General features: G+C 39.8%; 1 protein-coding gene across 1 annotated transcript in view; it reads right to left on the bottom strand.

Moving 5' to 3' along the window:
* The window catches only part of ST13 (ST13 Hsp70 interacting protein), a 32,950-nt gene that overhangs the window by 12,456 nt on the left and 3,333 nt on the right, over positions 1-17,161 (bottom strand). Inside the window, exons 2-5 of the mRNA XM_003264793.4 lie at positions 14,343-14,400; positions 11,524-11,599; positions 7,687-7,757; positions 3,243-3,309 (exon numbers count right to left, since the gene is read on the bottom strand). Coding sequence (XP_003264841.1) covers positions 3,243-3,309; positions 7,687-7,757; positions 11,524-11,599; positions 14,343-14,400 — 272 coding nt within the window. The remainder of the gene's footprint in view (positions 1-3,242; positions 3,310-7,686; positions 7,758-11,523; positions 11,600-14,342; positions 14,401-17,161) is intronic.

The following is a 17,161-nucleotide window of genomic DNA, read 5'->3' as shown; positions in this document are numbered from 1 at the left end:
TGCTCTGTCACCCAGGTTGGAGTGCAGTGGCACAAGGACAGCTCACTGCACCCTCAACTTCCTGGGCTCAAAGAATCCTCTCAGCCTCAAGGGAACCTCCCATCTCAGCCTCTCAAGTAGCTCATATTACAGAAACGTGCTACCACATCCAGCTAATTTTTTGTTTTTTTTTTTAAGGGATGGAGTCTCACTGTGGTGACCAGGCTGATCTTGGACTCCTGGACTCAAGAGATCCTTTTGCTTCGGCCCCTCAAAGTGCTGGGATTATAAGTGTGAACCACCACGCCCAGCCAAAACCAAAAAACTGAATTCCCATTTCCTACCCCATTTCCAAATCTATTCCCAATTTGTATCTTCCCAACTAAACAAATGGCTCCTCCATACATTTAGTTCAGGAATTGGTAAATGTTTTCTGGAAAGGGCCAAATAAGAATTATTTTAATCTCTGCAGACCATATAATCTGTCATAACTACTCAATGATGCTGTTGTAGTGGGAAAGCAGCCACAGTTAAGTGCCAGACGTGGGATTCAAACCATAGCACTCTGGCTCCATACTCTAGGTTTTAACTACATTCTCCAAACAAAACTGCCTTCACCAACCTTGGTGGGGCTTGGATTCACAACCCCTGCTTTAGAATACTAATCTTTTATCCTTTAGAATACACTATAAAATTGCATAAATTCTAAAATCAGAACTAGATTAAATTTACAAAGGCACATAAACAGAGAGTTCAGAAAAAAATGAGAAAACAAAAACATGATTAGGTGATAGCCTCATTTTCCTTTTGTTACATATTGCCGAGACAGTAAATTTTAAAATGGGCCGGGCACAGTGCCTCACACCTGTAATCCTAGCACTTTCGGAAGCTGAGCTTGGGAGGCCTGCTTGAGGTCAGGAGTTCAAGACTAGCCTGGGCAACAGGATGAAACCCTATCTCTACCAAAAAAAAAAGAGATAACAATTACCCAGGCATGGTGGCACGCACCTGTATTGCCAGCTACTCAGGAAGATTGCTTCAGCCCAGGAAACTTGAGGCTGCAGTGAGCACTCACTCACTGAGTGGCAGAGTGAGACGCTGTCTCTTAAAACTTAGGTGGTAGGGAAATTAGCAAAAGTTTCGTGTGAAGAAAAGGAATGGTACAGAAGAGCAATGGCTGGGAACAACTGATAGGTATGAATTAAAAGTTGAAATATGTGAAGAAAAGCTTTCCAGAGAAACAGTATAGCATAAGTAAAAAAAAAAAAATTCTAGAACAGTAATGTCTGACTGGAGAAAACAAGACTGGAGAAGTAAAATACAGGGTCTGAGTCTGGCAGGTCTATAATCCTCTGATGAAGATCTTAAATATAAATGCAAAAGTTAGTCACGGGTTACAAGCAAGAGTAGAATAAAAAACCACTCTAAGAATAACCTAGGGAGGCCGGGCACAGTGGCTCACGCTTGTAATCCCAGCACTTTGGGAGGCCGAGGTGGGTGGATCACGAGGTCAGGAGATCGAGACCAGGTGAAACCCCGTCTCTACTAAAAATACAAAAAATTAGCCGGGCGTGGTGGCGGGCACCTGTAGTCCCAGCTACTCGGAGAGGCTAAGGCAGGAGAATGGCATGAACCCGGAAGGCGGAGCTTGCAGTGAGCCGAGATTGCGCCACTGCACTCCAGCCTGGGCGACAGAGCGAGACTCCGTCTCAAAAAAAAAAAAAAAAAAAAAAAAAGAATAACCTAGGGAAAGAGTAAACAGAAAGCAATAAAGGAATAAATTTTTCAGGAAGGTAAACTATTAAGGCAACTGCAGTATAAAACAGTATAAACATGTTTTAAGGAGCTAAATTAATCAGGTGGTAGAATCACAAAATGTTTAAAATATGTACCAACTCGGAACATCAATACTGAACTCATTGTAAAAATAACTTCAGTCATCTTCTAAATCTAATAATGACGTCCAAATGCACATGAGCACTATACAATAGCATCTAGTCAACTATGGCATTGTGACACACTACCACTGTTATAAAGAGTGAAATATTACTCAAGCAGCCACAGTACCCAAGTTTATACATGATTTGTTCTTACAAATTATAACCGACCAAACATTATATTTAACACTACCATGGGCCGGGCGCAGTGGTTCGTGTCTGCAATCCCAGCACTTTGGGAGGCAGAGGCGGGCAGATCACTCAAGGTCAGGAATTTGAGGCCAGCCTGGCCAACATGGTGAAACCCCGTCTCTACTAAAAATACAAAAATTAGCTGGAGATGCTAGCACACGCCTGTAATCCCAGCTACTAGGGAGGCTGAAGCAGGAGAATTGCTTGACTTGGGGTAGAGGCTGCAGAGAGCCGAGATTACGCCACTGCATTCCAGCCTGGGCGACAAAGCACGACTCTTTGTCTCAAAAATAAAAAATAAAATACAACTGAAAAAAAGAAAAAAGAAAAAAAAATAACCTATTGTTACCTTGGAGAGTTAAAAAAATAAACATATAAAAAAAAGAGGCTGGGCGCAGTGGCTCATGCCTGTTATCCCACCACTTTGGGAGGCTGAGGAAGGCAGATCACAAGGTCAGGAGTTCGAGACCAGACTGGCCAGCATGGTGAAACCCCTTCTCTAATAAAAATACAAAAAATTAGCTGGGCATGGTGGTACGCGCTTGTAATCCCACCTACTCGGGAGGCTGAGGCAGGAGGACTGCTTGAACCCGGAAGGCAGAGGTTGTAGCGAGCCAAGATCGCGCCACTGCCCTCCAGCCTGGGCAACAGAGTGAGAATCCGTCTCAAAAAAAAAAAAAAAAAAAAAAAAAAAAACCGAATACTATCACCACTTTCTCACTCTGAGGGGATTTTCTGAAGAGAATCTAACATGCTCTGACTAGGAATAAAATTGGTATGCCTATGAACATCATCTGTCAAGGGTATTAATATGTAAAAAGTTAAGGGTCACTGTTCTAATACTACTTTTTTTTTTTTTTTAAAGCCTTTCACCTCTTTAAAGCCTCTTCTCAGTAGAAAAACACCACGATAGGGTCAGGAAATCAGAGGCACTGAATCAAATCAGGATCTGTCCTTGCAGAGAGAAGTGATTTCAGCCTCTTTTATCAATGAGGAAGGGGTGACTGGATAATAGGACACTATCTTCTCCAGTACAGGACAGGTACATGTAACTTCTCTTCTACTTTACCACTATTTAAGTTACTGCAATAAATATTCTGACTACCATAGAAATGCAGCAAAAAGATTACTCACCATCACTTAGGGCTTCAATAGCAGCCACTTTTTTATCATTTGCCTGATCCATCATCTCCTCCGTTATCTAGGAAGAAAATAAAAATCATCTTAGAATTAGTAGAGAGAGAGAAGGAAGCAATCTGTACCTTCTTAGGGATGAGGCGCAGTCACAATACCCATTTTCATTCATTCTTCTGTAGTCTCCAGAGAACAGAGACAATTATGATAACTCATTAGTGAGAAATTACATACGAGTTTTAACCTTTTATACTAAACAAATTTCACTCCTACACTCTGCCCGAGACATAACCTTTGCTTAACCTTCCATCCCAACCAAAGCATACCAGCTCCTTCCTACCTATCCATAAATATTAAACCCAATCTCCTCACAAAGAGATAACTAGCTCCTTTTAGGTTTGAATCCTCAGAAGAGAAAGGTCTCATTCCTTTGTTCCCACAAACAACTATTGAGCGCCTATGCTATACAGACAGACTAAACACTGTACAAGATGCTGACAGTATAAAGGTTAGTTAAGAACAGAAACATTGCGGGCGGTGGCACGGTATCCAGATGGGGCGAGGGGGGATCAGAGTCAGGAGATCGAGACACGGGAAGTCTATAAAAAAAAAAAAGCGGGGGGGGGGGGGAGAGGGAGGGGGGGGGGGGGGGGGGGGCAGGAGGAGATGCGCCATGCACTCAGCTGGGACAGAGCGAGACTCGTCTCAAAAAAAAAAAAAAAAAAAAAAAACATGGCATCAACAAAGGAGATCCCATCTCTCCAAAAAAAAAAAAAAAAAAAAAAACAAGCTGGGCATGGTGGCACATGCATCTGGTCCCAGCTACTCAGGAGGCTGAGTTAGGAGGATCACTTGAGCTCATGAAGTCAAGGCTGTAGTGAGTCGTGATTGTGTCACTGTACTCCAGCCTGGGTGACACAGAGCAAGACCATGTCTCACCCTACCCCTGCAAAAAAAGAACAAAGACTTATAGCAAACATCCTCCTAAAATGGAAAGCTCAGGAGATCTTTAACCACAGGAAAAAAAAATATACAACTCATGCCTATAATCTCAGCACTTTGGGATGCTGAGGCAGGTGGATCCCTTGAGCCCAGGGATTCAAGACCAACCTGGGCAACATGGCGAAACTTCGTCTCTACAAAAAATAAACAGAAAAAATAAATATTAAATATAAAAATTATTTGTTCTTTATTTAAAGACAGGGTCTACCTCTGTCACCCAAGCTCCAGTGCAGTGGTGCAATCACGGCTCACTGCAACCTCCATCTCCTGGGCTCAGCCTCCCCTCACGTGTAGCTGGAACTACATGCTCGCACCCCGCTAAATGTTTTGCATTTTTTTTTTTTATAGAGATGGGTTTTCGTCATGCTGCCCAAGCTGGTCTAGAGCTCTTGGACTCAAGTGAGTTGCCTGCCTCAGCCTCCCAAAGTGCTGGGATTAGAAGCATGAGCCGCCACTCCTGGCTGCAATTTTATTTTGAAGGTAATGCAGGACACATTCGTGTCCTTTCTCTGAAGTCTATATTCAGAGAAAGAGAATGTATGTGGCCTAACCAGACACCTTCCAAAATAAATCTGGAACTCCAAATGCTAATACCGGCAAGCATAATGGTATAAACCTGTCCTATAGAAATGGACAGTTGAGTAGTGAGATTAAAAGAACTTCCCCGAAAATTCAGAGCTACAAGCCAGCCTTTCATCTGGAATTCTGTATTACCAAAGTAATTGGAACAAACAAAAAAACACCATGCTGAGACTTGCAAGGGGTCCTTGAGTTGGTAGCACCAACTCAGAGACTTGATGGAAGCAATCATCTTCTTACCTAGGCCTCAAAATTTTTCTACAGGTGAAGTTCCAAAGAACACATTTTCAAAATATCACACACAACACACAAACACACACATCATAAAGTAAACAAGGTACCTTAATAAGCAAGAGCCATGAAAAATAAGAGTAAGACCAGCAAAGAGTTCAACAAGGAATTTAATGTGTTTAATAAAAGTAAATTCTGAAAATGAGTAAAGAGCAAAAGACTTACAAATAACCAAGTAGACTTCAAAAAGATTTGAAGTACCAAAATGAAAAACACAAGCATTCCAATTCAAACATCAATGGAACAGAGAAAGCATAGACTGCTTTTCAGCAGAGAGTGATAAAGAAATGAAACTTAATAATGAAAAAGTCTAACATTACCAGGGATCCAGAATTAGAGCATAAAGTAAACAGGAAGGAGGCAATATCTGAATGAAATAACAGCTGAAAATATTCTAGAGCTAAAGAAAGTTAACCCAAGAATTTGATGCTCAATGAATCCCAAGCAGGATAAATAAAAAATTATAAACCTAGACACATCATAAAAGAAGCAATACCATCAATAAACGTAACATTTAACCTTTAAAGTTTCCTCTGACGAATGGTGACAGAAAGTACTTACATTTGTTCTTAACAAAAATGCACAAGACTTAGGTCGGGTGCAGTGACTCATACCTGTAATCCCAGCACTCTGGAAGGCCAGGAGTTTGAGATTTTGTCTCTACTAAAAATTTTTAAAAATAAAAATAAAAAACTAGCTGGACATGGTGGTGCATGACTGTAGTCCCAGCTGGTCGGGAGGCTGAGGCGGGAGGATCACTTGAGCCCAGGGGGTCAAGGGCACAGTGAGCTGTGATTGTACCACTACACTTCAGCCTGGACGGAAGAGTGAGACACTGTCTCAAAAAAACAAAGCACAAGACTTATGGGGAACAAGTTAGTAAGTTATTAAAATATTTTGAAAACACCTAAAAACTGGGCAGATAACATTATTTATGGATAGTTTATCTCAATGGTGAGGAGATGTATCTTTTCCCGAACTTGATTTAGATTTAACAGAATTCTAACAAAGGGGAAAAAAACCAATGGGAGGGGAGAGACTTATCAGCCTATTTCTAAAATTTACTTGGAAAAACAAAAAGCCAAGAACAGCCAAAAGACTAAAAAGTTTTGGGGGTCCCTGTTCTACAAAATAACAAGACTTAGACAATGTGGAATTAGTGAACAGAAAAAAAATAGACAAGCAGAACAATAGAGTCCTGACTAACAGACCCACAATATTCAGAAACAGTGTATTTTAGTATTGGTGGGTCCAGTAGATTAAAGGTGAAAGGTGAGTGTATAACATGCTCAGAAGAGAAAAAACAAGCACTACAGCAATTATAATCTTAAAGTAATAAAGCAGAAAGTTTCTGCATTAAAAGATACTATTTTTGAAACAACATGAACAAAGATGAGTGGAGTTACAAACTAGTAGAAAATATATGCAGCACTAGCAACAAATTATTAGCATCCAGAATATTGAAATGAAATACAAAGCAGAAAGAAAAAGATCCAGCAGAAAGTGGAAAAGAGTTTAAACAGGAGTTCGCAAATGCCGGTGAACGGCCAATAAACACTTAAATATGCTCAGCCTCATTAGGAATCAGGAAAACGCATTTTTTTTTTTTAATAGAGTTTTGCTCTGTCGCTCAGGCTGGAGTGCAGGGGTGCGATCTCGCCTCACTGCAACCTCTGCCTCCTAGGTTCAAGTGATTCTCCTGCCTCAGCCTCCCAAGTAGCTGGGATTACAGGCGTGCACCACCATGCCCAACTAATTTTTGTATTATTAGTAGAGACGGGGTTTCACCATGTTGGCCAGGCTGGTCTCAAACTCCTGACCTCAGATGATCCACCCACCTAGGCCTCCCAAAGTGCTGGGATTACAGGCATGAGCCACGCCGTCTGGCCAGGAAAATGCAAATCAAAAGCCACAAAAAGATACCATTTCCCACAATACTGGCAAAGATGAAATCTGATAATATCAAGTTTTGAGGATAAAAACCAATCCTTTAAAACTGCTATTACTATATTAGAGTGTTTCTCAAATCTTTTATCAGACACTAAGGAGGCTTTTTAGACATCTTTTCCTTTTTTCCATATCCCCAATTTTAATACCACAGATACACTACATATTAATATTCTATGAGTCTTTGGAGGACCACTAACCATTGTAATACGTAGAATTTTTTTCAAGCCCTACTCCCAAGAACCAATTTTCACTCCCTTGAGGGCCCGTTATGACAAAACCATTTTATAATACAATTTGGCATTAGATATTCCATCAAGAGCAACTCCACTAATAGATATGTATTTTAAGTGAATTCTAGTAGATATGTATTTTAAGTGAATTCTACGTTACAGTGCAAGCAGTCACACCAGATGCAAACTTAAAAAACGGATAAAACAGAAAGTAACAGTATTTATTTTCACTAGTATTTTAAGTAGTAAAATACAATGCTTGCCTAAACACCTGAAGTCAGAGAAAGACTTACTATGCACTTTTCCTGGAAGAACCGTGTCATAAAATCATTGCAATAGCAGGACCTTTCACATTTCTTAGAACAAGCAGGAAATCAAGTCACCAAACTTACCTCCGCATTTTCATCTCCCATTTCTTGAGGAGCATCAGTGTCTGGTTCAATCACACCTTCTTTATCAATTTCTGCCAAAGTCGAGAAAATGACAATAAGACTTGCACCATACAATATAGTAGCCACTCCCAAGATTATTAAAAACTGACATACTATGACTACTACAATTGAATATTTTAATTAATTTTGATTTAAATATTGATGCATTTGAAAGTATGTTCCCATTAAACATTTCATTACTTTGGTAAGACTACACTTTACGTTAACTGTCACATCATGTAAGATATTTATTATCAGGTTGTAGTGGGGTTGTTGACATGTGCAGTTTCTAGTATTACACATAAATACACCACTGATTTAGTCATTGTATATAAATACACCTTGTCAACAAACTGATTTAGTTCAAATAATTTTTTTCTACACACTGATGTACTATATGTTTTTCAAAAATACTTTATGCAGGTAACACAAGCTACAGTGATACTTTAATGTAAATCAAAATATTTTAATATAATTATATTCATTACTTTTTTTAAATTAAAATAATTTTGGGGGGCACAGGATCTTACTATGTTGTCCAAGAAATCCTCCCACCTCAGCCTCCCAAAGCACTAGGATTCCAAGCACGAGCCACTGCACCTGGTCCCTAATTATTTTCATTTTTAAAAGTAGCATGGACAAGTTTTAATTTTAAAATAAAGGCTTACTACTGATGCAGAATCAAGTACCAAGGCTAGATTTAAAAATAAATTTAGGCCAGGCGCAGTGGCTCACGCCTGTAATCCCAGCACTTTGGGAGGCCGAGGTGGGCGGATCACAAGGTCAGGAGATCGAGACCATCCTGGCTAACACGGTGAAACCCCATCTCTACTAAAGATACAAAAAATTAGCCGGGCGCGGTGGCAGGCGCCTGTAGTCCCAGCTACGCGGGAGGCTGAGGCAGGAGAATGGCGTGAACCCCGGGGGGCGGAGCCTGCAGTGAGCCGAGATCGCGCCACTGCACTCCAGCCTGGGTGAAAGAGCGAGACTTTGTCTCAAAAAAATAAAAAATAAAAATAAAAATAAAAATGAATTTAGTTTCCATATGTACAGTAGTAACCAAAGCTAGTATTTACAACCAAAACAGTAAAGATTGAAAAGCAGTATCTTGCAAGTTTCATGTTAAATGACAACTGTAATTTGTTGCAAGAGGAAAACGAGTTTTTTATATATACATACACACACACACACCATTTAAAAAGAACATATTTGCAAATAGTTAATTTGATAAGAAGTTTCCTTAGTCAGAAAAAAAAAAGGAACTTAAAATCACCCACCTAAAATCAGAATTAAGTGTCCAGCAAAAACAAAACTTGGCACATGACTGACAAATTATATATATGGTGTACAGTGTGATGTTTTAACATACAGGCATATCCTTTTTTGAGACGGAGTTTTGCTTTTGTTGTCGAGGCTGGAGTGCAGTGGCGCAATCTTGGCTCACCGTAACCTCTGCCTCCCAGGTTCAAGCGACTGTCCTGCCTCAGTCTCCCAAGTAGCTGGGATTACAGGCATGTGACACCACGCCCGGCTAATTTTGTATTTTTAGTAGAGATGGGGTTTCTCCATGTTGGTCAGGCTGGTCTCAAACTCCCGACCTCAGGTGGTCCGCCCACCTCAGCCTCCCAAAGTGCTGGGATTACAGGTGTAAGTCACGGCGCCTGACCTCAAGCATACCTCATTTTATTGTGTTTCACTTTACTGCACCTCACATAATGAAATGATTCTCACTCATCATATTCATCTCACATATTAGTATGACATATTATGTCATATTAATATCCATCTCACATATTTATTTTTGGTGAGAACACTGAAGATCTAGTCTCTTAGCAAATTTCAAGTATACAGTATTATAGTCATGCTGTATACTGGATCTCTGGAATTTATTCAGATTATAGCTCCAAGTTTATGCCCTTTAACATGGTAAAAAATTTTTAATCCATTTTTAACAGGAACTAAGCTTGTCTAACTATCAAAGTTTGATTTGTACACAAAAAAGAAAACACTTTTAGGTGGAGAGTTGGTTAAAAAATTTATTGTAGTTTTAGAAACTGGTAGAAAGTAAGACTGAAGAAGCATTTTATAAAAAGTAAAAGATCTTCAATTTAGCACTCGAACAACTGCCAATAGAATATAAGACCTCTAACGATATCAAAGATAATTTGGTTCAGGCCAGGCATGGTAGCTCACACCTGTAATCCCAGAACTCCGGGAGGCCAAGGCGGGCAGATCACCTGAGGTCAGGAGTTTGAGACCAGCCTGGCCAACATGGTGAAACCCTGTCTCTCCTGAAAATACAAAAAAATGAGCCAGGTATGGTGGCATACGCCTGTAGGCCCAGCTACTCGGGAGGATGAGGCAGGAGAATCGCTTGAACCCAGGAGGGAGAGGCTGCAGTGAGCCGAAACCGTGCCACCACACTCCAGCCTGGGTGGCAGAGCGAGACTCAAGTCTTCCAAACAAAAAACAAAACAAAACAAACAAACAAAAAAATTGATTCAAAATTTGAAACATTTCAAGTACTTTTCTTCAGGTTCTGTGATGTAAGAGATTTCCCAATTGATAAATTGCGGTATACTTATACCCCAAAGGACTTCCAAATTCATGAAGAAATTTTGTTAATTTGTGGCCAAAAACCAACGAAACTCATAGCACAGATAACAACTCTTCCAAATATGAACCAGTTTTATCAACATGGTTGTAAGTACTAAACAAATACTATTTTTTGGCACTCAATTCAGTTACGGGAAAACTTTTGGCTGGGCATGGTGGCTCACATCTGTAATCCCAACACTTTGGGAGGCCAAGGCAGGTGGATCACCTGAGATCAGGAGTTCAAGACCAGCCTGACCAACACGGCAAAACCCTATCTCTACAAAAAAAATACAAAAAGTAACCGTGCCTGGTGGCACACGCCTGTAGTCCCAGCTACTAGGGAGGCTGAGGCATGAGAATTGATTGAACCTGGGAGGGGGAGGCTGCAGTGAGCTGAGATCACACCGCTGCACTCCAGCCTGGGCAACACAGTGAGACGCCGTCTCAAAAAAAGGAAAAAAAAAAAAAAAAGAAAGAAAACTTTTTAAGTATGCTTAGAACAACTTTAATATGTAACCCAACTTTTTCTAATACAAACATTATGAAGTGTGATTTATTATCAATGAAAATGTAAAACCTGAATTGAGGGGTGCCACATGTGTAAAATACCCTTTGGAGTTTGAATGCTTTTAAAAAAAGAAGGAAAATAACTTATTAACAATATATTGAGGCCAGGTGCAGTGGCTCACGCCTGTAATCCCAGCACTTTGGGAGGCCGAGGTGGGTGGATCACAAGGTCAGGAGTTCGAGGCCAGCCTGGCTAACATGGTGAAAGCCCGTCTTTACTAAAATTACAAAAATTAACCGGGTGTAGTGGCAGGTGCCTGTAATCCCAGTTACTCGGGAGGCTCAGGCAGGAGAATGGCTTAAACCCAGGAGGCGGAGGTTGCAGTGAGCCGAGATTGTGCCATTGCACTCCAGCCTGGGGGACAAGAGCAAGACTCCACCTCAAAAAAAAAACAAAAAAACAGAAAAAAATATTGATTACACATGTCAATATTTCAACCAATATGACATTAATATCTGAATTTATTTCATCTGTTTCCTTTTACTTTCTAAAATGTGATTCCTAGAACATTCTAAGTTTCATATGTGCCATTATATTTCTATTACACAGTGCTGATTTAAGTCATTTTAATAAAAATCAACAAAGTATCACATCATAGGTTTTCAAATACAAACCAACTACCGTCTCCGCACCTAGATCACTTTCCTCACTTGATGGTTCGTCTGCCTTTAAGTCTTCCTCCACCTTCTTACTATCAGGTTTTTCTTCCTAGCAAAGGGAAGACAAACAGTACCATCAGTATTTAATAACATAACCAATATTTATACTAATTTCTACAAATCTATGTATAAACTGTCAAATATGGCCAGGCATGGGGGCTCATGCCTGGAATTCCAGCACTTTGGGAGGCTGGGGTGGGTGGATCATTTGAGGTAAGGAGTTCAAGACCAGCCTGGCCAACACGGTGAAACCATCTCTACTAAAAATACAAATTAGCCGGACGTGGTGGTGCCTGCCTGTAATCCCAGCCACTTGGGAGGCTGAGGCAGGACAATCACTTGAACCTGGGAGGCAGAGGTTGCAGTGAGCCGAGATCATGCCACTGCACTCCAGTCTGGGCAACAGAGCAAGACTTTGTCTCAAGAACAAAAAAACAACTGTTCAAAAGAAAGTTTCAACATTGACAATAAACAGTTTAGAGATTATAAATAGCCTCATGTCCACTCACATTATATTTTATTGCCAAATTTAGTAAAAATCTTTACAAGGGTTTTTGAGTTTTGGAACTGCAAATAAGAACCTGTGGAATTACAATAATAAACAATGAAAATTCAAAGAATTTAAAAGTGCACAATATTATAGAAAGCAACATTTTCTTCCCATCCTATAAGTAACCAGTGTGGTTTCTTATATATCCCATTCCAGCATAGTCTCTCTATATATGAAACAACTCTATCCTTTGCCTTTAACAATGCTCTGTATCTTGTAAATTATACACCATTATCAGCCTACCTTCATCTATTCACTCAACCATATATCGTTAACCAGTTTTTTAGGTTGCTTCCCTGTTACTTAAAAAATTAGAACCAAGGCAGGGCGCGGTGGCTCATGCCTGTAATCCCAGCACTTTGGGAGGCCGAGGTGGGTGGATCACGAGGTCACGAGATTGAGGCCATCCTGGCTAACACGGTGAAACCCCGTCTCCACTAAAAACACAAAAAAATTAGCCAGGCGTGGTGGTGGGCACCTGTAGTCCCAGCTACTCAGGAGGCTGAGGCAGGAGAAGGGCATGAACCCGGGAGACAGAGCTTGCAGTGAGCTGAGATTGCACCACTGCACTCCAGCCTGGGCAACAGAGTGAGACTCTGTCTCAAAAAAAAAAAAAATTTTTTAGAACCAAAGACCTACCTTGTCACAAAATATTTGTTGAGTCCCTATAAAATGTACAGTCTAGGTATTCTAGAATATATTGAAAAGACAAGTCATAATTCTAATTTAGAATGTTTTTCTTACAAAAAATTTTCAGCTGACACATAGGTTAAATATAAGTTTGCCTTCATACACATTTGCCAAATGGCAAAATATCTAGGGCTCAGAAAATACCACTCTGATAAATGACCCTTTTAAAAAAAAGGTAACTACTTTTGGGGCTTTCGCTTACCTTTTCTCATTCTCCTTCTTAATAGACACAACTTCCACTTTAAGATCCAAATAGATAACAATGTTTAAGTTTCTAAATAATAAAACAGCTATTTTCTTATCAATTTAAGACAGCTAATCAGAAAATTTGCACAAAAAAAAAAAGCCTTTTAGAAATGAAGGCAGAAGAGAGAAATAAAAAATTATGAAGAAAGCATTCTTGACCAGGCATGGTGGCTCACGCCTTAGTCCTAGCACTTTGGGAGGCTGAGGGATCACTTGAGGTCAGGAGTTCGAGACCCGCCTGGCCAACATGACGAAACCCCGTTTCTACTAAAAATAGAAAAATTAGGCCGGGCGCGGTGGCTCACGCCTGTAATCCCAGCACTTTGGGAGGCCGAGGCGGGTGGATCACGAGGTCAGGAGATCGAGACTCATCCTGGCTAACACGGTGAAACCCCGTCTCTACTAAAAATACAAAAAATTAGCCGGGTGCAGTGGTGGGCGCCTGTAGTCCCAGCTACTCGGGAGGCTGAGGCAGGAGAATGGCGTGAACCTGGGAGGCGGAGCTTGCAGTGAGCCGAGATCGCGCCACTGCACTCCAGCCTGGGCAAAAGAGCAAGACTCCATCTCAAAAAAAAAAAGAAAAAGAAAAATTAGCCAGGCATGGTGGGATGCACCTGTAATCCCAGGTACTCGGGAGACTGAAACAGGAGAATCGCTTGAACCCAGTAGGCTGAGGATGCAGTGAACCGAGATGGTACCACTGCACTCGGACCTGGGTGACACAGTGAGACTTTGTCTCAGGAAAAGAAAAAACAAACAAATAAAACAAAAGAAAACACTCTTAAACATGTATTTTCCCCTTCATCTGTCTCTCAACTTCAGCTACTGGTAACCTTCTCCTAATCTTACATGTCCTTTAAGCAAATATGCTAACCCAACACCATGATTCACACTCAGAAATATCACTCAGGTAGTAGAGCAAAAAAATTAAATTACTGACCTGGAATACTTCTTCATTTACTCTGCAAATAATAAATAAAGTAACTACAATGCATATGACACACTGTAAGGCAATGATGAAGACTACGGATGCATACCATCACGGAGCTTACCATTTACAGGACATACATGTAACTTTTATTGTCATGTATTCTAAAACAGTGAACATCCAACCCTAAATTCTCAGTTCTAAATCAGAATCCAGAGAATTCGGTCTACAAAGTTATAAAGACAAAGAGGTCTTAAAAGATCTTATTTCCAAGTGATCTTGGGGAAATCAGGAGTGATAATTGGAGAGCAGCAGTTTAAAAACAACCCTAAAAAATCTTACTTTATCATGAAACATACAAATGAAATTAAAACTTACCTTGGTATTTTCTTCTGATTTAGCTTTCTGAGTAGCAGGTGGTACTTTACCTCCCATGCTTGAAGAAGATGAGAAAAAAGATATTTGTTTAGAAAATTAAAATTCACTGTCACGCAACATACTTATACCTAAAAAATAATGTTAGACATTTAGGTGACTACCTTTTCAAAATTTAAAAGTAAACTCTCAATTAATCTGAATGCTGTGGTATTATTACAGTTAAATTTTTTCCAGCTTAAAATTTTATTTTAAGGCTACTGGCTAATGAACCCCTTTCTTTGCCTCAATGAGTCTAATAAACATAATGTATAGCTTCTCTGTGCCTCTTCCCAGAGGAAAAGAGGCAGATATGTCAACATGCAATGACAAAATCATTTGCACAAGCTGTTAACTTAGAATTCAACTCAGTAGGTATATTTGAATCCAAAATTTGAAACTTGAAATAAGAGTTCAATTAAATTTAAATATGCAGTTTATGAAATAACTATGCCATCCTGATATAATAATGCAAAATGTTTGTTTCCTGTGACTGAGACCTAAGAGGATTTTTCTTGCTTATATTTGCATGCCCATCACACTATAGATTTTCTCCTTATACACCCCTCCCAACCTCATCCATTAATACTTCCTCCTGGCCCTACAAACTCTTCTTTCCCAAATAGTCCAGGGCAACACAATTCATTATAAGCAAATAACTAGAAGAAAAAAGATACAAAGAATTAGCGTTACATGCTCCATTTGGTGCAGACCCTATAGTATATGGACTACCTGCAACAATCCAGTGACTAAAATGGTTGATAGATTTAAGAGCACTCCATGACAGTTGGAAGCAACGTAGACGTTATTAAAATTTGCCTTAAAAACAAACAACAAAAGCCATTAACTATGTAAAACAAGGGGATATATTAACTTTGAAAACAGAAAAGGTTTTTTTTGTTGTTGTTGTTGAAACGGAGTCTCGCTCTGTCACCCAGGCTGGAGTGCAGTGGCGCGACCTTGGCTCACTGCAACCTCCACCTCCTGGGTTCAAGCAATTCTCCTGCCTCAGCCTCCCAAGTAGCTGGGACTACAGGTGCATGCCACCACGCCCGGCTAATTTTTTGTTTTAGTAGAGATGGGGTTTCACCATGTTAGCCAGAATGGTCTCAATCTCCTGACCTCGTGATCCACCAGCCTTGGCCTCCCAAAGTGCTGGATTACAGGTGTGAGCCACTGCACCCGGCCTGATTCTTTATAACTAGAGTTGTCATATCCACATTTACATTCATTTCAGTTGGGTGGAATTTGTGGTCATAAGGGTATGTGCAGGCTGAATTTAAATGGGCAACAGTTTTCTGAAGTTCTTTTATCAATTTACACTATCAGCAACGTATGAGAATTCCAATGTTTCACGCCTTGGCCAATGCTTAGCTATTGTCCATCTTAAAGATTTTTTAGCCATTCTGATAGGTGTCTACTGGCACCTCATTGCAGTTGAGTCCCTTTTCATATATTTACTGGTCATTTGAAAAGACTTTTTTGTAAAGTTCAACTCTCACCCAGCTTTCTAATAGACTTTCTTTATTTGAAGGTGTTGTCTGTATTCTGCATATGAACCCTTTGTCAGCTTTATGTGTTGCAAATATTTTCTCCCACCCTGTGGCTTGCCTTTTCACTCTTAGTATCATCTGAGGATCCCAATATGAAGCAAAAGTATAAATGCAAAGTAGCAGATGGAATGAAAAGAAACAGAATTTGGAATTTCTTACAAGCACCATTCGAACAATGAAAATGTGCCTACTTTTTCCATTATGTTTAATAAGATAGAAGAAAATGTTACTCAGTACCCTTAATATGGAATAGCTCCCATGTTAAACATAAAGATTATATGATCCAAAACATCCTAATCTGCAATTCAGCAAAGTAAAATGACTTAATGATAAGGAACAGGCGTACAGACACCACAAAATTCTTTTCTACGGAAACACTACTTTGCAAAAGAGCACAGTAATCACCAGCCCTTTGTAGTTAAATTTTATTGAAGACACAGGGTTTCTTACACAGTGTTCTTCCTAAGTTTCAAAATGCAGCATCAGGAATGTATTTAGGGTGACATCCAGACATAGTATAACTTACAGTACACTAACTTTGGGAAGTGATATTCCTGCCAAGAAATGTATTAAGCTAAATCCAATCCTGAGGGAAGGCCAGACAAACCCAAATTGAGAGAAAGTCTATAAAATAGCTTGCCTATAATATTCGAACTGTCAAGATCATGAAAGTCAAGGAAAGACTGAGGAACTGTTTCAGAATGGAGACTACGTGACATGGCAACTAAATGCGACACATAAATCTGAGGATTAGATAGCATAAATGCATCAGCATTAGTTTCCTAAGTTTAATATTTGTATTGTAAAGACTGTAGGAAGTACACACTCACTGGTGTTGGGGTATAATGTTGGCAGCTTACTCTCAACTAGTTCAGAAAAAATTCCTTTGTACCATACCTGCAATTTTTCTCTGAGCTAGAAATTGTTGCAAAAAAATAAAAACTTAAAAAAAAAAAGAGGATTTACTCATAAGCTAGATTTAGTTTCTCCCATCCCAAATTCTAGTTAACTAATGGAAGAAAACATCAACTCGTAGGTACGAAATTTCAATTAATGGTTCCAAGGCTTAGAACAAGCTACTTTCTGGCCAAAAACTGCCACTTGAACTTTGGCACTACAGGCTTAATGTTACACAATCAAGTAGGACCAGTGTAGAGACTTTTCTCACATACGACCACACAAAACTTCATTCACAATTCTCTTAATTTGATAACCTTCTAATCTGCTTTG

The sequence above is a fragment of the Nomascus leucogenys genome, chromosome 7b (genome assembly GCF_006542625.1).
Source record: "Nomascus leucogenys isolate Asia chromosome 7b, Asia_NLE_v1, whole genome shotgun sequence".
In the NCBI taxonomy this organism is placed as follows: Eukaryota; Metazoa; Chordata; class Mammalia; order Primates; family Hylobatidae; genus Nomascus; species Nomascus leucogenys.
Note: the sequence above shows the minus strand (reverse complement) of the source record. Positions and strands in the feature narration are given on the sequence as shown.